Genomic DNA, 21,893 nt, shown 5'->3' with positions numbered 1-21,893 from the left:
GGGGAAATGCAGATCTGTTTACTGTGTTATCTAGATAGAAGTCCTGCTTTTTCTTCTAAATCTTTCACACTCTAGAAAGCATTTCAGGGAATTCTTCTTCCAAATGACTATTTTCTCAAATCTAATAATGCTACAAAAGTACAAGAGAATTTCCCCCGAAGACAACCAAGTGTTGTTTCTATAGCACTCGCTAGACTACTCCCTCAACGAAAGTTGCCTAACTAGTAGCTCTTTTAACCACATCCTATTTCTCTTGTAATTTTGTAATATCTGCCCTTGCCTTTTGTCTATCTTTCCAGGTAACAGAATGAACAGATATGTCCTTCTTTGCTTACTCTAAACCTACGTCCTTCATTAAAATTAATGACAAGGACAAAAATAAGTGTGCGAGTTCTATACTGGCCTGCCTCCTTTCCTGATAGGAAAAGACAGGCAGGCATCTGTGTGCTTGCTAGAAGGGGGAGCCATAAAAAAATAACCTTCAGGCTTCAAAAATGAAACACAGTAAACAGTGAGGCAACATGGCTAGTCCTGCCAGATTTAACCAATAAAAATGCAAGACGCCCAGTTAAATTGAATTTCAGATAAACAACAAAGAATTTTTTAGTGCAGTATTACCCAGGACACAGTAAAGCTCAAAATTTTTTGCTATTTATCTGAAACTGAAAGTTACCTGGGCATCCTATAATTCATTTGGCATTCCCAAACATGATGGGTTTTGAGGTTTTATTTATTTATTTGACAGAGAGAAAGAAATCACAAGTAGAGAGGCAGGTGGCAGGGGGTCGGGGCGAAATTACAGAGTCGCGTTCTGGACAGTGGGAGTGTTCATCGTAATGGGCTTCACCGTGCTTTTCTTGTCAAGAGACAAAAGTCTGTTTTGGACAAAATTGGGCCATTGGTAGGTGCATCATGTCTTAGGCCAATAGGATATCACATTAAATTAATGTTCACCTCTTTAGTAAAATTACCTAGGAGGTTAAAAGACTGATGTACCTTCTGACTTACACAGCTTGGGTCATTCACGGTGAAGCACTATTCAGCAAAACACAGGCAGACACGTGGCCTCAGTCGATCTTTCTCACTTTCTGCCCCCCCCCTGCCCAACCCCCGTCACTCTCCTTCGTGTAGATCCAGTTAGAAAGTTGGGGCAAGTACTGACTCAGAGAAAGTCGCCCCCGACCTACTCATCGTCTCTGTGTAGGGCACCGCTTGTCCGCAAGGCCAACAAGGCACAGAACACAGGGCAAATGCCTCTCAAAATATCACTGCAGTCGTTTTGTTTTGAGCTTCTCAGTGGAAATCATTTTGCTAAGAGCATACCGATAGCCCTCTCACAACCGGACGTAAATACATTTTTTGCTCTACGATTCCTCACCACACAGGAAAGAAGGAAGAAGGGCCACCTCAGGAAGTGAGCAGCAGCTTCCACCGCTTCGAATTCTTTTCCCTGCATACCTATAATCGCCATAAAGTGTTAATAAAAGCAGATTTAACTTCTACATGATTCTCTTTACAGTGCTGCGAATTACAAGATTAATACCTCCTTTTTATATATTTTCACTGGCAACTGGAACAGCTAAAGAGCTGTTAAAATTCATTAATAGCTCCATCACACTGAAAGAATTAAAAGTGAAAAAAAATTATAGGTTGGTGTAATTATAAATCCTATCCCGATCAATATAAATTTCTACAGAATAAATGGTGTTAAGTGATCTCGGGTTACTACGGTTGTAACCCATCAGCCAGGCATGTCCTTCTGTAACAAGTTTATCCGGAACTTGAATTATACTTAGGACATACGGTTCCACCAATTGCCATTCTTATTAAACTTACATTTCATTTCCTGGAACAATATTAAACTACAAATTTAATAGTAAACAGTATATAACTGACGTTGGGTTTACTAATTAGTTTCAAAGAAGATGCATGTTTTTCAACACTGGGACCATGTTACAAAAAAAAAAAAAAAAATCCCATTGTAACCTGACTGCTGGGTCAAGCACAGATTGAATTATTTTTTTTTTTTAATTTTGCCAATACTAAGGTGAAACATCTATTATGAAATAAATCAAGTTCCATTATCACATTGGTAATTGAGACACAAAAATAGCACCCAACCAACTTAGAAATCTGAAAGGATTCAGTGTAAGTTCCCAGAGAAATCTAGTAATTCCTAACCTTAAAGCCCCGGACACAGAAGGAAGGAAAACAAGAAAAGAAATCTTCAATCACAAAGTAAATAAGATATAGTTACCAGAACTAAAGGGGAATAATCAAAATGTAAGTACAGGAAGTAAGTTTCCACTAGAGCCTTAAAACTGAAGTGGCAAGCCAGGGTTACAAATTCTCACTCGGACCAGTTAGACAGACGGCTCGTCCAGACAGGCAGGGCCTGATACCCTCACTTCCCCCATCATTACTGTTCAGCAACATCAGCAGCAGACATTCCTTCATTCCACTCGCCTTGGGCTTCCACTCTCCATGCTAGCACCATGAAAATGAGGACAGCATGGCCTCTGTGTCCTCCGTGAACATGAGCCAGTCATACCTCCACATGTGAAGGATGACATCATGGGCTAGAGGCGACATGGGTTCTTGTCCTGTTCGACCTGCACTCGCTGACATATTTTGGAGAAGCACTTCTCCTCTCTAGATTTTAATCACTAGGCTTGGGAAATATAGAGGTAGGAATACATTGTGCTTATGGCCTTGCCTTGGTTTAAAATACTGATTTCGTGATTTTTTTTTTTTCTGCGTAAAGAGAGGGTTGGGCCAAATGAGCACAGTAATTCTGTCCAGATTTAAAACCACTGGGTAGGTTTAACATACAGAGAAAAGCATTAGGCTGCTATCAGGAATTCTTTGTAGGATGTTGTTCAATGGATCCTTCTGATATTAGAAGAAAAAACCATCCTCCTACTTAACGGGAAAAAAGAATGTTAAAACATGCTTTTAGCAAGCATCACAAAAATAGCCACTTCCCATAAAACTAAAAGCAGCAGCCCAGGGACATAATCTAGGATTAAAGCATTGTCACAACTAACTATAAAAATATTACAAGGAATTAGCAAACCAACTGCCAAGTAAATCAAGCTCCAGTCAATTTTTCTGCACACTATAGTGCATAAAACTTGAGCTCCAGAGTCCAACCTGTAGACTTAGAATCCCAAATGCTCCATTACTGAATTATTACCAGCTATGTGATCATGGGCAAGTCACCGGCCCTCTCTCATTCTTAGTTTCTTTATCCAGAAGATTAGAGTAATATCAGTACCAACCTCTAATGGTTAGGATAAGGCGGCAACAAGATTTTCCACTTAAGTCTTTCAGCAAGGTCTCTGGCACACTATGCTCAAAAAATATTAGCAAATGGTATTATTAACGTTATTTCACAGATTCTTAGCAACTTACTCTCATTTGGTTCATTTAATACTTTGGCTCTATAAATCATCGAACAGTTATTCTGTGGAAAGAACTGGTAGGGAGATGCAGGGGGTATCAGGGAACGAGAGGCGGTTTCACTTCACATCCTGCCCTGCCCTTCTTTGCCTGGTTAAATCCTCTTCCCATCAAAGCATTTGGACCTCTGCATTCATAATTGGAGGCCCTCCATCAAGTTAAGTGGCCTGCACAGTTTTCCTAGTAGTCTCTTCTTTGTGACAATTCTTATTCCACTGTTTTTTAATTGTCTCTACATTTTACCATCTTCCTTGTTCGTCTATCGCAACTAAGGTGTCCAATCTTTACAGCTACCATGGAAGTCAGTACACGATCAACATTTAATAAAATTTGCTGAGTAAGTGAATATATCCACTAATAAATAATTTCATTAAATTACTCTAACCTATAAAAATAATAATATTCATAGAGAAATGTATCTGCATCCATCCTATGGTGATTTCCATACTGGAAACACCCAGAAAATGTGCAATGTGTGCACCATGACCATTTGGGAGAACACCAGGTGAAAAATCCAGTGGGTAGAGGTTGACATTTTTGCCGAACACTTTGACTTCTGGTCTAACAGAGATGGGACAAGAGGAAAGGTTCCCATTAGAGATGGAAATGAGCATGAAGAAGTGGGGAAGCACCATTTAACTATGAGTTTGAACAGGAGCTTCATGGATGAGAGGAGAAGATTAGTCTGAATCAAATTACAAGGGCTTTGAATACCACACTCTGGACTATGCATGTGTTCTGTGACTAGTGAGAAACTTCTGAAAGGTGTTTTTTTTTTTTAAAGATTTTATTCATTTATTTGACAGAGAGAGATCACAAGCAGGCAGAGAGGCAGGCAGAGAGAGAGGAGGAAGGAGGCTCCCCGCTGAGCAGAGAGCCCGACGCGGGGCTCGATCCCAGGACCCTGAGATCATGACCTGAGCCAAAGGCAGCGGCCCAACCCACTGAGCCACCCAGGCGCCCCACTTCTGAAAGGTTTTAAGCAGAGGAAAGATCAGATCAAGTACATACTTTGGGTAGCAAATTGAAAAATCTGAGTTTGAAAGCTTGAAGGCTGAGAAGCCAGTCGGGAACTTCCTACACAGTAACAGAGAGCTGGCCGTGTGTGGAGAACAGAGAAAATGATGTGAGAGACATTTGAGATGAAAATTCTTGTCTGTGTCTTTTAAGATGTCATAAATGACTGATACTGCGTTTCCAGGAACTAAAGCTGTTCAGAATTAAAACACTAGAACCTGTGAACACTTCTCCAAGTTACCTGATAACTTTGCTAGCCATCTCTCAATGTCAAACGTTGACTTCTCAGAATAGGGCTAGCCCGGTGATGAGTATTAAGGAGGGCACGTATTGCATGGAGCACTGGGTGTTTCACGCAAACAATGAATCATGGAACACTACATCAAAAACTAGTGATGTATTGTATGGTGACTAACAGAATGCTAAGAAAAAAAAAAAAGAACAGGGTTGGCCTCGTTATAGAAAAGCAACTTGTTGGGGGGGATGGGGGGTGGGAGGTACACCTGGCTGGCCCAGTGGGTACAGCATGTGACTCTTAATCTGCAGGTTGTGAGTTCTAGCCCCATGTTGGGTGTAGATTACATAAAATAAAATCTTTAAAAAAAAAAGGAAAGAAAAGAAAACCAACTTTGGTTTCATCAGTCACAACTGCTGAGCACCAGAAACAAAGAACAAAGAACGAAAAAGCCCGGCACCATCACAGTGATAGTCCCTCACCAAGCCATGTGGACACTCGAGTGTGCCCATTTCACTTCTGAGCCAAGGAGTTGCATTTCTATGTGTTCTGAGATTTCAAGGACGTGCTTTGAGCTGGTGACTCTGGGCAGTCCTGTGAGGAAATGAACAGCTGTGAGACTGAACAATGTGGAAAAGCCTCACCAAACTGTACCCTGGGCATTCATGTCCATTTTCTTTACCAATAAAGGAGTCTTCTAAAATGCAAAAGGAGGCCTAAGGGGAGGAAGCATTCAAAATAGCACAAATTCTATTTGCTAAAAAAAAATTCTGTAAATACCTCATGATAGAAAAAGTATACGAGGAGAGCTTTTTTTTTTTTAAGACTTTATTTATTTATTTGACAGAGAGAAAGATCACAAGTAGGCAGAGCAGCAGGCAGAGAGAGAAGGGGAAGCAGGCTCCCTGCTGAGCAGAGAGCCTGATGCAGGTCTCAATCCCAGGACCCTGAGATCATGACCTGAACTGAAGGCAGAGGCTTAACCCACTGAGCCACCCAGGAGCCCCTATACAAGGAGAACTTTAACTAGGCCCTCGACATCAGAGACTCCGGAGCACTTTCCAAACATGCAATTTGAAATTTTTAAAGGAACCAATTAACTGTACTGATATTTAGGGGTTTAAAGTTGTAGAAACAATGCTAGAGTCTGGTGGGTGGCAACTATCAGAAGAATTATAGGAAAGAGAATCCTGGGGCAGTGGAGGGGGGAGAGGGGGAGGAGAAGGGTGTGCAGGTAAAGTCTTCAATCACCATTGATTATCTAAACCCTCAACAGAAGTCTACATCATGCAAGCTAACAGGCCTAGGCATGTGTTTATGTCCTAACCTTCAATTTGTGTGCTTTGCATCTAGTCAACATCCAATGCACCTGCCTACTTCAAATTTTATTCTGGGAAGATGAGGAGGAGAAAGCAATGTTGCTGTCATCCTTCTTCGTCCCTCTGCCTCTGAGACCCATGGGGGCCTGATGAACAGAGGGTTTGGAAGTCAGGCAGACGGTTTAAACAGTCCTCCGTGGGGGGGAACACAGCAAAATCACCCAGGGGATTCTGAAGTCATCCTTGATTCAAATGTGCAGGCAGGGTTGAAAACCCACTTTTGCAGACATGCTAGAATGTTAGCTTCCATCCCTCTTCCTTCTCCATGCTCCTGTTTTCCCAATCACAGAGAAATGCCTTCCTTGCCCTCTCTCCATCATGGCCCTCTCCATAAACTGCTAACCTCAACTTCAACTATTTCCCTCCCTGGGACTGCTCCAGTCCACAGCACCTAACACTGCTCACTCTTTTTATTGATTTACTTATTTTTACTTATTTGGAGTTTATTACAATTGCTTTGTTATGTGTTTCTAGCATAGCACCTGGCATAGATTAAGCATTCCAAGAAAAATTGGCTTCCTGCTTCCTTTGGGTTGGAAAATATAACTTCTAATCAAAATAGGGTATTAAATTTGGTCCCTCGAAGGCAAAACAAAGACATACAGGGAAGTCACCAACATTCCAGACTCTTAAAGAGCCCTTACATCACCTTCTTCAGGGTAGAGTTGCCAATTCCCTTCCAGAGGAGTTATAAAAATAATGGCTTGCTATGGCCGGGCATGTTTTAAAAGCTTGATGTCTATGAACTCATTTAATCCCACAACAACTGAAAGATGTAGGTCCTACTTTGATTGGCATTTTACAGAAGAGTAAACTGAGGCACAGTGAGCCAGAGATTACAAGCAGGCAGCAGTCAAGTCAGAAACATAAGCTGACTGCCTCCCAAGCCTGTACTTGAGTCCCTCTATTACATACAAGCAATCCTCATTATTTGTGGTCGCTAATGACTTTCAAGTCTCCACAATGAGTAAATTAGTTACTACTACACCACTGTTCTGAGGGGAAGTACAGCCCTGTATTTTTTTATAAGCCTCTGATCATACCATCTCCACCAACCAATCAATAGGTAGCCTCATTTAATGTGTGTTTCTGTTTAAAGATATCTTATTTAATGTGTATTATTGATTCATTAACACTGAACCCACAGCCGACAGCATTAGAACTCATGCCCAAAATTTATCGAACACACGTGTTTTCTACAGCCTTGATCGGACACATCACAGCCTTCTGGTACTCAGGAACATTAGGAAGCACTTCAGCATTACGCTTGGGAGTCATTTTCAATAGCAAAGTCACCAACAAAAAGCCCGGAAATGGAGAAAAAAAAAAAAAAAAACAAAACAAAAACAAAAACGTGGCACTACACAGATCCGAACAGGACACTTGTTTATAGGAGAAGAGCTGACACAGGAAGGCAGAGTATCACCTTGTTTGACCTCAGCTGGGAGCATGTGTGTCGGATGACTCAAATTTTTCACCACTCTGCCCACGTCTGTGAATGACCAAGAAAGGACCATGAGTCCTGATTTGGGGGTCACCAATAAATTTGAGCAAGTAGGCAAATTCGTAAATATGGAACCTGCAAATAAGGGGAATCAACTGTACTCGGAATACCAATTGGACTCCTTTCCACTTTTATTCCTAAGGGACAGGGATTCACAAACTCCCCGCATTCCTCCAGTCCCACCTGAAGAGCGACTTCTGGGGTGCCTGGGTGGCTCCCTTGGTTACGCGTCCGCCTCTGGCTCAGGTCATGGTCCCAGGGTCTGTGGATCAAGCCCCACATAGGGCTCCCTAGAGGAGCCTGCTTCTCCCTCTCCCTACTTTTTGCCCTGATTGTGCTCTCTTGCTCTCTCTGACAAATAAACACATGAAATCTTTAAAAAAAAAAAAAAAAAGATCCACTGCTGAATGGCCATTCACCGAGTCAGTATACCCGTGTTTCTTGCCTACCATCAGCCATCCACTTAGCTAAAAGCGGCTCAGAACATCTGTGTGCCACACCCTTTGCTAAGAGCTGAGAGAAATGCAGTGAACAAGACGTGGTCTCTGTTTGGACCAGTGCTCAGGGATTCCTCCTATTTGAAATCAAAGGGAGTTCCAAAGGTCCCACAAGTTTTTCAGTTAACTACAGAAAATAAGTTCTCAATGTAACTAAATTGTATCTTGTACTCAAATTAGAATGTACATCCTTTCTCTCAGAATTGTTTGGAATGTTCCAGCAGAAATGGGAACCATTTGTAAGGTTGTACAAATGCAACCATTTGTAAGGTCTTCCAAAAAAGACAGATGTAAAAGTTAACATAAGGGACCCTTAAAATCAATCATGTTTCTGATAATGTCGTGTTGCACAAATTCTACAAGAGCAAAACACAAACACAAACAAACAAAGCGCCATTTAAAATACTTTCCTGATACAAGTAAAACGAATTATGGATATACCTATGGCTGTTCGAAAAGAACAGGTTTTTTTTGTTTTGTGTCCGAGGCCAGAATGGGAAGTTCCAGTCCGCTTTAAATGCCTCATGTAAATTCACATGGGTCTAGAATCCCTGAAACCAGGAGAAAGGGGCCAAGGCTGACTTCACTTATCCCTATACTAAATCTCCTTGCAGGAGACCATGGCGTTAGGACTCCATCCATTCACACAAGGAGATTACTGGCAACTAACTGTGTGCTAACACGGACACCTGAACTGCCAGGAATACAGAAATGCATTTCCTTTCATCTATGCCACTGATGAGCTACACAATGTGGGACAAGGTAGCCAAATGAATGAAGACATGAATGAGCTCTCAAAGCAATTCCATTAAGTGAAAATTTCTTCCTGGTCTTTTTTTTTTTTTTTTTTTTAAGTTTAGAGAGAAGGAAAAAATGTTTTGAAAACTTTTAATGGAGTTAACGCTACTCTGGGTTATTCTTACATCGCTGGCTTTCCCGTGCTAGGTAGAAACTCTATTGAGCCACGTTCCAAATTTCATTAGAATAAGAGACAAAAAAGGTCAATAAAGAAATAAACCAAAAAAGGTGGGAGAAAAAATCTGGGAATACACCGATGGAGCAACTAAAACAGGAAAAAAGAAAAAAAAGCAAGCAAGCAAGCTTGATAGGGGAAAAGAAGCCAAAAAGGAGTTTAAAGCACATAAGAAAATAAAGCAAAGAAAAAAGAAAATATGAGAATGGACTACGACTAAAAAAAAAGAAAAGAAAAAGAAATCAGCAGTGGAAGGAGGAAGTATGCCAATGTAAAAATTACTATTTCTAACATCAGTTTACTTGCAGGGAATTAAAAGAAAATTGTCTTTTACTTTCGGGGTCTTAGAAAAAAAATCTCAAGTCTTTCTTTGAGAAAAGTAAGTCCAGTTGCCAAGAGCAATGGCCAGGAAGTACTGCCCCGCATAGTGCTGTCAGGGCCCTCCATGCGCTGCTGCCGGGAAGAGGCAGGAGCCCCAGCCCGCGGACGCACCCTGGAGATGGGAGCAGGGAGCCGGAGGAGGTTTTGGAGCTTTCCAGCTCCATGCACCTGAGAATCTGGACACTAAGCCATTCGCTCCCTCCTAGGAACTGACAACATTTGGGGAGCTCTTAAAAAAGAAGACCCCTACCTGATTTTCTCCAGGACTGGTTCAGAAATATCTAGCCCCGAACATTTTTGAATTCGCTTTATTAGCTTTAAGTGAACTTCTAAAATCTTCCCAAAGCATAATTCACAGAAAGTAGAAAAATCAGAAGACAACATAGCCTACTCTCTCATCCACGATAACATATTTCATTAAAGTAGTTGTTATGGGAGCAGACCGGGGGACCCCGTTTTGTCCCTCCAAAAAGGAGAAACCAAAAAAAAAAAAAAAATCCAGACTTGTTTGGAGCTTTCTTTTTAAATCTTCTGTGTAGTACTTCTTAGATGCACGGTATTAATATCACTGATAATATCATTATTGACATTTTGACTATTTCTTAAATTATAACGACACACAACTACGTGAGGTACGTTAAAAGGATTTGATTTCTGCCTAGGAAAAACATCTCCAGGCTCTATAACAGACATCCAGAATCACCAACCTCCACCCACAACTGACACCAGTACTGTCTGGCCACCACAACAACATCCTCACCCTCCCCACCACCACCATCACCTTCCTCATCCTCACCACCATCACATCAGGATTCCTCGTATCCCTTACAAGTGCCAGCCACACCATTTCTTAGTTGAGCTAGCTTCTTGAAATGATGACTTTACCAAACTACATAAAATTTCATCGGTTGGGACCAAAGTCGTTGTCTTTTCTATCTTTCTTCTATCTAATAGGGTCTGAACATGCACATGTGACTGAAAGTGTTGCCGATTGATGTGAAGCTTCCCTTGTAATTCCTAGTAACATTCTTCAAGGTGCAGAGCTCAGGAATTAGGATGTCTTCCCCAAGACATATCATAAAGGTGCTTCCCTTAGCCTCCAGCCCACCGAGGTCCTCAGATTTCCGAGGGCAGTAGGGGGTGATGGGTAATATTTTACGAGTAGAGAAGGGAACAGTTCAAATATATCTTTAAAAAAGAAAGGCATTATCTGTCAATGCATTGTCAGAGTTTAAAACATAAAACAAAACTATTTGATAGCTCTGATGGGCTGGCTCCCTTCGATGAAATCCCTCAGTTTCACTTTGTGTTCGAGTGGATTGTATTTTGGGGATTTATAAAGCATCTTTCTCTGGAGTGTGCATCTTGGCTCTAACTAGTTGTGGTCATTCTGTTTTCCTTCTTCAAAAAGCAAGCAGAGTCTTGAAATTAAGCTAAATGACTAATTTGTCCTATCCATTCAATGGATCCTGGAAGAGCCGCGAACACACTTAGCACGCTGTACCACACACTGGGTTCATCTAAAGTTACATTAAAAATAATACTGATGTCACAGGGAGGAGTCAGATGTTTTCATTTTGTGCTGCATGTGTATTTTAGAAAAAATATAATTATAACTCATATATTTCCCGATGTAAAACTATTTTCACATAATCAGGGTTTTAATTTTTTTAATGTATCTATAAATAAATGGTATTTATGATAACCCAGGCTGCAAACACATGTTGCAGATGGTGGTGAAGATTTTATTCAAATCTGACTTCCACAGAAAATGATTTCCCATTATCATTCATTTATATTTGTAATGAAGCTCCTGACCATTTAAGTCTGTTCTTTCCTACTGTCTTTTAGCTTACAGAAGCACCGGAATGAATATTAATATGTGAAAGAAATAATGAAATGCTGAATGCTTGTGTCCCTTATGGGCTGCTTTCCTATGCCCTATTCCACTTAACAAAATTATTAATATCATTAACAGCAAGTGTGTCATCTTTTACAGTTTTTCCTGGTATCTGTTGTTCTTGTCATTGTTGATTTCTTTCTGTCTTTCATGTTCTCAAAACAATAAGAAACCCAAATGCTAAACCTGAATTTTCCCAAATTAGGGATGTCACATCCTGAGTGCATGCACAAAAGCAATCTAAGGATCTAAATTAACTGAGTGCGAGAAAGAAGATTAGAATAAGTGGCAATTATCTCGCAGGGGACTTTCTCCCAAACGGGTACAAGCTACATGCAGTAGGTGAAAATGAAATGGGGATTCAAGATGTGAATCCGTTTTTCAACCTAAAATATACTCATTCCCGAGACAATATGTGGCTCCTTCCACTATTCTTAGACCAATGCAAAATGTCAGGGGAAGAGTAACAACTTAAATGAATGAAATAAGTAAGAACAGAAATAAAGGGTGCTAAAATATCATCTACATACAAGGAAAGAATGACTGGACACTTGAAAACTAGCTCTTCAAATGTCCCCCTAGAAATGAGCCTTAGTTAAAGGTGAGAAATTGTTTTTAAATGATCACCAACGAACACACTATTCATTCAAAATATGCATATAGCCAGCAGACAAATTACTAAGACATTGATTTTGAGGCTAAAATCTGTGTGCTTGTCAAGTTTGGGGGCATGGGAGGTGGGGAGGAGAAGTGCATAAAATTTAGCCTTTAAGAATATGGGGTAGTAAAACTGAAATGAACATGGAGCACTAAGTATTTAACTTGAATTTTTAAAAACATGGTGGATATAATATGTTTTATCTTTAGTTTTGTTCAAACCTCCTAAGAAATTTGAACACTGAAAAGGAGCTGAGGATAAGAGGACTCCCAGGCGCCTTCAGTCATGAAATTTTAGGTAAGACACATCTTGGAAAGTCACAGCTCGCCTGTTTACAAATAGATTTCCTCCCAACAATTCGTTGGGACGTGTGACAATCTTTCTCACATTATGGTATGCCCAGGGCAGTTTGATCGATTACATTTCTTTGTACATAGATATGGCTGCATATTGTGACCACTAGAAGAAAGTCACCATCATATAAGTCACTGTCCTTTCTTAACGCTAAATGATGTGAACTTCATGTAAATTCTTTAAACATCCCAGTGGAACATTCAGGTAGAAAATCCATAAGACGACACCATGTTACAAATGGAAAAGTTAAGAATCAGAAATAATAAACCTTAATCTAACGGACCTGAAGACACCAGCTAATTTCAAGGGGGAAAATAAAATAAAGACAAAATATCTTTTTGGTTTGTGTAACTAAAACAACTAGCCACACAAATTCTGTGTCTTTTATCGAGCACAACACGTTAGGCCACTAACTTTCAAACGTCTATGGTAAGAAAGACATTTTATTTAAGAGTCGGAGCCTATGAGTGTGTATAATTAAAACAAATTTTCAGGAAACAAAACCCATCCTTATGAAATACCATGTGTTCTGGTACTTTCTATTATATTATTTTCTATTTTACTCCTTAAAAAAAAAAAAATGTTCCGGACTCACTAAGCAATATCACATTGCTCTGGATCACAACAAGCAGTTTGAAAACACTGCTTTCAACTCCCAAAACTTTAGTCACTACTGAAGGTAACAGACGGTTTCTAAAAGAGCCTAATCAATTTTTTTTCTTTTTACCCAGAGTTATTCAGACAGGAAAACTGAGCGGGCAAAAATATTAAATAACATCTGTCCACTTGAAACAATACTGGGTACAGAGTCCTCTCTTCCTCCCTGGTTACCCAGAGGCAGAATTCAAAGAGTAAGGACATTATAGGAAATAAACTACAAAGGAAAAATCATCATAAAACTGAGTTTCCGCATTGAAACCCATGTGTATGAGTTCTTAACTTTATTATTAAAGTTCCACATCATTTTTTTCATTATTCTAAATATATTTGAATACCATCTAATGCAAAAAGTTTAAGATGGGGCATATTATAGTAATATTATTTGCCACGGAGATGATGAACAATTTTGAATTAAATGTCCCCTCTTTATTTGACCATGCTCACTTTGTAATTATTAGCAAGGCAGTAAATAATTTGCTGAGGAGCAGTCTCATTAGTACCCATTGAAATTCAGTAGGATTAATTTGCAATAAAAGAACTGAAAATTATATGGAAAAGAAAATAGTTTCTGGAGTCCACTATAAGGTTATGGAATTCACATCATACCAAGTGCCTTTCTTCACATCAAGAAATTTAAAAGGTTGTATGAATAAGACTTAATCGTTATATTTTGTTCTAACACTCCAAAAAAAAAAGTGAGAATAAATTCTTTTTCTTTCCATTTTAACCCTTAATTAAAACAAATAAAATTAATTTCAAAAATGCCAGCTTTCTGAATTTTGTTCATTCTTTGTCTTTTAAGTAATAACTCAGTCTGAACCTGTTTGGCTGTGAGATGATGCTCCAAAGTCATTTGAGGGGCCAAAGGACATGGGATACGCTCAGATACCCCAAGAGTGTTGCCCTTCGGTATCCTCTGGGGCCAACCTGTACCTTCTTCCTATTTCTTCTGCTCTGAATATCTCTCTGGAACTAGAACACCGAATAGAAAACGGTTCACAGCTTGGAATGCAGAAGGGTCCAGTTGGAGGTGGGAGGCAAGTGCAGACACCAGTCTGCAGTTTGGCTGTGCCTAATTCAACGCGCAGCCACGTGGGCGCCCCAGAGTACAGCTGGACATTGGGTACCTAGGGCACAGGTGTTCATAAGAATCACCAACATAAGCACCACCCCCCCCACGCCCAGGTCCATCAGGAAGAGAAGGCAGAAACTGTCAAAGGGGTAATGGGAGAAGGGAGGGGAGGAAAGCATAATCCTTAGGGATGGGGTGGGAGATATAAGGACACAAAACACTGGCCACTTAAGCCACAAACGTGTTCCTGTATGTCCTGGACGACTAACACTTCCACAGTGACTGAAAGGCGCGCAAGGAAGCTGACCCCGCATACCATTCCCGGGCACGCTCTGCCGGGTAGGCCAGAAATGTAACTTAGCTGGCAGGAGAGTTATTTCAAAACACTCTTGGATTCGGCATGTTTTAAACTCACAAGAAACCTATAAATTTTCGGCTGTCAGAAGTCATACGCCAGCAAGCTGCTCCAGCACGGACCCGGCCAGACAACACAGAAATCAGAAGCTTGTTAAGACTCATTCAATTCCTCTACGGCTCTTTGGAGGGGCACAATTCAATCCTAAAGCCTCCAACTTGGGATGGAGAGGAAAGTGGGGAAGTAGGTGCTAGCACTTTTTGCTAAAACAAAATCATCGTCATCGCAATAATAGCGTGCAAATTTCCAATAATAAATTCTAGATGAAAGGAAATTTCGCGAACACATTAAAACAATTTCAAATAATAAGAAGAATGATAATAAACTCTGAGCTCCGCTAACCCTACACACCTCTAGCCTTAAATAAAGACTCCAAGAGCTTTGTGTTTATTTGCTCTGGGGTTCCCCTCCCCCCCCAACAAATGACCGCCGCTTCCTATGATTTTCCAAAATGAATTAGGACGTCCACGGGTTTTTGGATCTGCCTCTTATGCAGATGGTACGGGTGTGGAGAATAGAATTTTCTTTAGGCTGCCAGGCGAGAGAACTTGGCTTTGGAAAGCAAGATCCACAAACCCTTTCCCCCCACCCTAAACCCCCTGCCTCGGCCGGGCCGCGAGTCGCGGGGCTCCCGTGGCCCGGCTGCCGGGTGCCCAGCCCCGCGGCCTAGGGCCTCCCGCGAGGTCTCGGCCGCGCGGCCCCCTCTCCCGCTGCCCCCCTCCCGCCCGCGGGGCGCGCAGCTGCCATCCCGACGTGGCGCAGCGGGCGGCGCGGGTACCTGTAGAACGCGGGAGGGCCGGCCTCGCGCACCGCATAGCCGCTCGGTTCGTTCTCCAGGTAGTAGGGCACCTGCTGGCCGTGGGGGTGCAGGAAGGGCGAGAGCTGAGGCGGCGGGTGCAGCAGCACCAGCGGGCTCGGAGACACGCTGTTGAGCGGCTGGAAGCCCCCCAAGCCGTTGGCGCCGAACGCCGCTGCCTCGGACCCGGGGCTGTAGGAGAGGCCGGACTGGCCGTAGACCGGCGCGGAGGCGGCGGGCGCGGCGTTGAAGTCGTACGCGCCACCCTCGGGATAGTTGTACACAGCGGGCTTGCTGCTGTCCACGTACACCTCGCCCAGGGGCCGCTCCAGGGGGATCTTGAGCTGCGGGCGGTTCAGAGGCTCCAGCTCGGTCCCTTGGATTTGATGCAGCAGGGCCATTCCGGACGCTTTGGTGTGGAGGGTCATGGTCATGGTCAGTGGCCGCGGGCAAGGCGCGCACTGTCTCCCCTCCGGGCAGAGGGCTCAGCAGCCGAGCGGCCACCTAGAAGAAGAGCAGAGCCCGCGGTTAGAGGCGGTGCAGCGCATGTCCCGCCACGAAGCGAGCTCTGGCCCTGCCGGGGGAGCCGGCCCGTCCGGTGGAAGCCGGGCGCCCAGACGCGATCAAGTGCAGCCCGGCGCGAGCGCGCTCAGCAAACTCCCGGGCTCCAAGAGTCTCCAACTTTAAGTACCGATCTCCCGCGCTCATATGCATTACAAAGGTACTGGAAGCCAGCCAGGGGCTGTTGCCTCGCACTGACATTGGTTTAAAACATCACTCCAGGCGCAACTCGTTTTGGAGCGATCCCAAAAAGCAGCTTCCCTGAACTTTACTTTACTCGTCGCTGCTGGATGGAAGCTAAATTTCCGTGCGGGAGGGCGGGGGCGCAGAGGGATCTCCTAAAGGTGGCCCGGGGAGGACGAGGTTTAAAACAAACTCGCAAGACTAATCCAGGGGCCGGCTTTCTCCACGTGCTGCCTTATGTGCCCCATGCCAGACTCCTATCTATCTCTGTTTGTCTCTTTTTCTGTTTGATTCCCTCTCCTCGTTGGCTGGAAGTATGTAGTGTGTACATAGAATGACCCTGGGGAGGGCCACTCTGTAACTGAGATATGGCAGATAGAATGGGCTGTGGGGCTGCCTGTGCGGCCACCGCCAGACAGCTATATTTAGCAGCTGCGGGGACTGAGAGGAGACATCTGGGGAGAAGTGGGGAGAGGGAGGAGGTTGTGGAGAGTCAAGGTGTACCTATAGAAAGAACTGTGCTTTGCAAGCAGAAGAATGGTGCCTGCCCTCAGTTTCCTCATCTGCGAACTTCCCCGAGTGGTCCCCTCTAGCCAGGACCTTCTAAGATGCTCCCAGACTTACTGGTATGTTTGTGTTGGAACACACTACTGTACTTGCTCCCATTATGAATTCTCATGTGAATGATGATTCACAAAAACCTTTGGTTAGGCACGCATGGGTGTCTGTGTCTTCCACAGGTTATGCAACCAAAACTTCAGAAAGTTTAATATGAATTGTGACCTTTCCATACAAATGTAACCTCAGTTCATGAGCTGAATCCTTGGTCCCTCTGTTACACTGTTGGTCTAACCAACAAATTTTGAAATGCAGTGCTACGTTTCTGTTCTTTACTCCTGCAATTCGATTCTGCATACACTGCACTAGGATATGCAAAATCTGTTCTCCATTCACTGCACTAGGATATGCAGAATCAAATATTCAGATGAAAAAGGAATAGAAAAAAGTTTTGAACAGAATGAAAAATCTAAGCCTACACACACAAACAATATATGTATGTACGTACACAAGTGGGATATGGTAAATATATTATGTACCCACAATCCTGGAGAGTTTATACTTTTTAATAAACTTCCTTTGCAACAGCCTAATAGAGTCTGATACAACTATCTGATATGACCACTAATGCTTTGCTTTAATTGCTATCCCAAACACCCAACAGAGCACCTAACAAAATGTTCATGGCACATATAAATGCCACGGTTGCTGTTACCAACAGTAATTTTTTTTAAATTTTTTATACTAATAAGTATACGTTTCACCTAGTTCTTACAAGAACAAACAGACCATTTTTGGACACTATGCAGATGTAGTTGGTTTACTATGAAGACAAAATTGAGCTTAGCATCAATAACCACAGATTGTAAGCAAAGAAAGGGTTAAAAATACATTAGGTGAATCACAGATATTTCTCTTTATGGCCAGCAACCATTACTTTCCAAAGCAATTTTGTTACAGATGATTTCGTTTCCATAAATCACACTTTCAATTTTCAAATGTCTTTTTTAAACACATGCAAAAGCACTTCATAGGGCTCTTAAAAATCAGCACCCGCCAAATTACACATGAATTACACAAAGAATCCTCCAAGTCCTGGAAGAAAACGGAGATGCACACAGCGAATCCTCATCTCCCTGCTAGGATACAGACACTGGCCAGAAAGGTAAGTTGCTTTCTCAAAATGCTAAAGCTACAAAGACAGAAATCAAAACAATCCTACCCTGCTGGATCCAGAGCGTCTTTCCAGAAATGTTCCATGGGCTTGTAGAAGTCAAGGGCTGAGGCAGTGAGAGGGAAGGAAGGAGTGTGCTCGCATGTGCGCGTAGCTCCGTGTGTGAGCGAGGCAGAGCGTGTGTGGATGTGTTTGTGTGTGGAATGGCAGGGATACGGGAAGCAGCCAGTAGGCAGGGCACTGGGCAGCCCCTCCCGGCAAACACAGCAGCTGGGCTGCAGCGCTGAGCTGCATGATTGGCAGTGGGGAGCGAGGGGACGCTTGCTGTCTGCTGGGGGGCGCGGAGTGGCATGCCTAGAGTCAGTCTTCTTGGGGGGAAACAAAACCCCAACCCCCTTGTTCCTTATCCTCGGAGCCTGGAAAGCACCCCATCCTTTCTGCTGCCACCCTAAGCAAGAGGGAAAACAGGCTTGCTGTAAATCATAGGCTTATGGCTAAAATAGAATGCCAGTCAAAAGTGTATGGATATCAAATTTACAAAATGTGACATGGGTGGTTTTTCCTGAAGAATATAATTTAACAATAAAAGCCTTCTGGAATACACTTGGATCAGATGCCTTGCTGGCCCCAGCCCTCCCCCCACCTCCCCCCCACCCCCCTACCCCAGTCTCTGAACAGACACACTATTGCCGTGCCTCCGATTGCACCAGGAAACCAGACTTTGGAATAAATGTTTTGGCATTCTAGGGATGTGTTTCCAGCTGAAATGTAATACTCCTCCACCTCGTTAATCAAACCCACAAACCTTTCCACGAATAGCTCAGTTGACTGCTTTCTGTAAACATACAGAAAAAAATATATTATTAAAAGCCTGGGGTATGAAGATAAGACAAAGGTGGGTACCTCTGTTTTAAATGGATTTTAGGCTTTCTGGGTGTACCGGCATTGATCACGGGGAAGGGGGGGGCTCGCATACCACAGTGGTGTCCTGGATGGACCCACCTGGTCCTCAACTTTTCTCCCGACCGTGGTACTGACACACAATAATGAGGTGTTCCCTTTGTGCCCTCACCCAAGGTCCCAGGACACGTGACACCTAGTGGAACCTTTGTTGCCAGACATTAGTCATGGCCTTGGGTATTAAATGACTCTAATCACAATGCCAGGAGTGGCCAGTCTCTGGCCCTGGGACCCTCTACAGTTACCAAGATACTATGAGTGGCTCTCCAGAGCAGTACAGAGAAAGAAGTTAGAAGTTTTATACATATATATATATAGAGAGAGAGAGAGAGTTATAAAAACTTTAATGTTGTCATATTGCAAATATAAATTTCATGTTTTAAAAGACCCCAAACATTGTAATAGTGGAGCAGAGAGGCAATCCCTACACAATCAGCTGTAAAGGCAAATATTGAAAAGACAGTACCTCTTTGTAGGTGACAGTGGTGAATCCTAATTCCTCCTTAGGTCAACAGTGGCCACCCATGCACTAGGCCAGTCCAAAAATGTGGATGTGTAGGAAGGAAGAAGGGAAGGAAGGAGAGGGAAAAAAGAAGGAAAAACGAAGTAGACTATAATAATCTTAGAGGACTTGGATTACTCCGAGACCAGCAGGCAAGGTCAGTCCACTAAAGGCAGTTTTCTTGAATGCTTTCTCTCCAGCATTCTCTTCCCTCTTCCTGGTCAGATTCATCTCCCAGGCTTGGGGACAGGGCTGGAAGACGTCCTGCACCTCGCCAGTTTTCCTTCACTTCTTCTGGCAAACAACCCCACCGTGCAGCCGGCTCCCAGCAATCCCCTCATCTCTCTCCTCGAGGTCACAGGGCTCCTGCTCCCCCCACTGCCACGACTGCAGGCACTGGCAGGTGAAGAAGGGTTGGTCCAGTGCCTCTCTCTCCAGCTCCACTGCTGAGTGCACCTCCGGACCCACTTTTCCAGCATCTCCCGGGCTTTTTCTGGCTGGCTCAAATTATGAGTTATCACTCTTTCTCCCACAAACATGACACTCCTCTCAACTATGGGCTACGAACAGCATCACTGTCCCTCCAGTCGCAGCCGCCAGAAGATCATCTCTCAGTCTTCTCTGCCGGCTGTCTCTCCCTCTCTCACCTTCCACATTGCTGAGCATTCTAGATGTGCTGCCTCCCCCTCTCCCTCCACGTTTCCATCAGGCTTCTTCAGCCTGCATTACCTGACTTGTAAGAGGCTCCCGGGGACCTGTCTGCCTCTTCCTTCCCCCTACTTCTTCAATTCTGCTGCCTTTTAGCTCCTGGGTTCTTACTGCTTCAGGATCTATCTTCTGATGACCCGGCTCTACCCTTTCCCCAGATCATAGCTCCCCCAGGGGTTCAGGCCTTCCTCCTGCCTCCTGTATCTCATCGGACCCCTAGCCTTATGCTCCAGCCAAACAAAACCCCGACGTTCCAAGCACTCACAGCTTTCCTGATGACATTCTCTCTGCCTACAACCCCTGCTTTGCTCGCTTGTCAGGGCAAGCACCCTCTTTTTCAAGGTCCAGCCCAAATGCCACCACATCCCTTATTCCCTTTTAAAAAGGAATTTCCTGGGGTGCCTGGGTGGTTCAGTGGGTTAAAGCCTCTGCTTTTGGCTCAGGTCATGATCCCAGCGTCCTGGGATCGAGCCCCGCATTGGGCTCTCTGCTCAGCGGGAAGCCTGCTTCTTCCTCTCTCTCTGCCTGCCTCTCTGCCTACTTATGATGTCTCTCGTCAAATAAACAAATAAAATCTTAAAAAATAATAAAATAAAATAAAAATAAAAAGGAATTTCCTCTCCACTGAACGTCAATGGTATTCTCATGCATTTATTACATTCTTCCTTGAATGAGTTAATTTATTTTTTTAATCCCCTTGTCCTGCTCAGAAGCACCTTGAGAACAAGCCTGCCTAGAGTTATTTGGGAACTCGCTGACTGCTTAGCACTGTGCCTGGTCATATCAGGTCATCAAATATTGGCTAATTTATTAAGCCAGATACTTAGAACAAGAAAATAGGATCCCATCTATCTGATAACTATCTCTAAAATCCAACTTTCCATGTAACATTCTACCATTTTCAAAAGTGTTTTTGTTAAAGGATTATCTTTGTATCCTCATAGCAACTGAGGCCATAAAGTCAAATTTCAAATTTATACAATTCTGAAGATTGGCAGCAGAACTCACAAGAGAGTTCTGAATTTTTAGTTTGTAACCAGATAATACTATGACCAAGCATAGTTTCTTCTCTAGCTCCATTAAAAGCTTTTTACATTTACAAAAACATTATTCCTCCAACAGAAACATGAAAGGAAATAAATGTGGAATTATTTCCAAAACAGCTTATGGTACTAGAGATGGTTCCTTCACTTCAAAACATGAAGATCTAGCTGTGTCCAAACTGACCTTTACTTTCATTAAAAATTCTGTTTGGGGGCGCCTGGGTGGCTCAGTGGGTTAAAACCTCTGTCTTCAGCTCAGGTCATGATCCCAGGGTCCTGGGATGGAGCCCCGCATCGGGCTCTCTGCTTGGCGGGGAAACTGCTTCCCTTCCACTCTCTCTGTCTGCTTCTCTGCCTACTTGAGATCTCTGTCTGTCAAATAAATAAATAAAATCTTAAAAAAAATTCTGTTTGGGGGTGCACAGGGTGGCTCAGTCAGTTAAGCATCTGATTCGATTTCAGCTCAGGTCATGATCTCAGGGTCATGAGATCGAGCCATATGTTGGGTTCCATGCTGGATGTGGAGCCTGCTTAGGATTCTCTCCCTCCCTCTCCTTCTGCCCTTCCCCCTCTACTCGTGCATGCACACATGTGCTTTCTCTCTGAAAGAAAAAAAAAATTAAAATGCTCTGTTTGGGATCTTGTCTTGTGCATTTATTTTATGTCATCCATTTCCTCCAAAGTAAAAGAAAAATGAAGAATTTTCTTTAAAGTTTCACTCATTTTAAAAATAATTCTGTCTCTTTGTTTTAAGGGTTTTTGATTAGCTCATAGACTTTCTTTCAACTGAACTTTGATTTTAGTTGTATGAGGAGAAATTTATATGTAGTGAAATGCACGTATCTTAATGTGTACAGCTGGTTAGTTTAGATAAATGGGTATGCCCTTGTGGCAACCATCT

General features: G+C 43.0%; 1 protein-coding gene across 7 annotated transcripts in view; it reads right to left on the bottom strand.

The window, feature by feature from the left end:
- The window catches only part of ESR1 (estrogen receptor 1), a 395,092-nt gene that overhangs the window by 275,432 nt on the left and 97,767 nt on the right, over positions 1 to 21,893 (bottom strand). For 3 of the 7 annotated variants that reach the window (XM_032836367.1, XM_032836368.1, XM_032836369.1), the window contains exon 2: positions 15,286 to 15,807. In XM_032836367.1, the coding sequence (XP_032692258.1) occupies positions 15,286 to 15,737 (452 nt within the window). In that variant the 5' untranslated portion in view covers positions 15,738 to 15,807. Of the gene's footprint in view, positions 1 to 10,247; positions 10,319 to 15,285; positions 15,808 to 17,827; positions 17,971 to 19,205; positions 19,278 to 21,893 lie in introns of those variants that run through there. The other 4 variants (XM_032836372.1, XM_032836370.1, XM_032836373.1 and 1 more) reach the window with 4 other exon arrangements.

Source organism: Lontra canadensis, unplaced genomic scaffold (assembly GCF_010015895.1).
Source record: "Lontra canadensis isolate GAN:19392208 unplaced genomic scaffold, GSC_riverotter_1.0 scaffold92, whole genome shotgun sequence".
Lineage (NCBI taxonomy): Eukaryota > Metazoa > Chordata > Mammalia > Carnivora > Mustelidae > Lontra > Lontra canadensis.
Note: the sequence above shows the minus strand (reverse complement) of the source record. Positions and strands in the feature narration are given on the sequence as shown.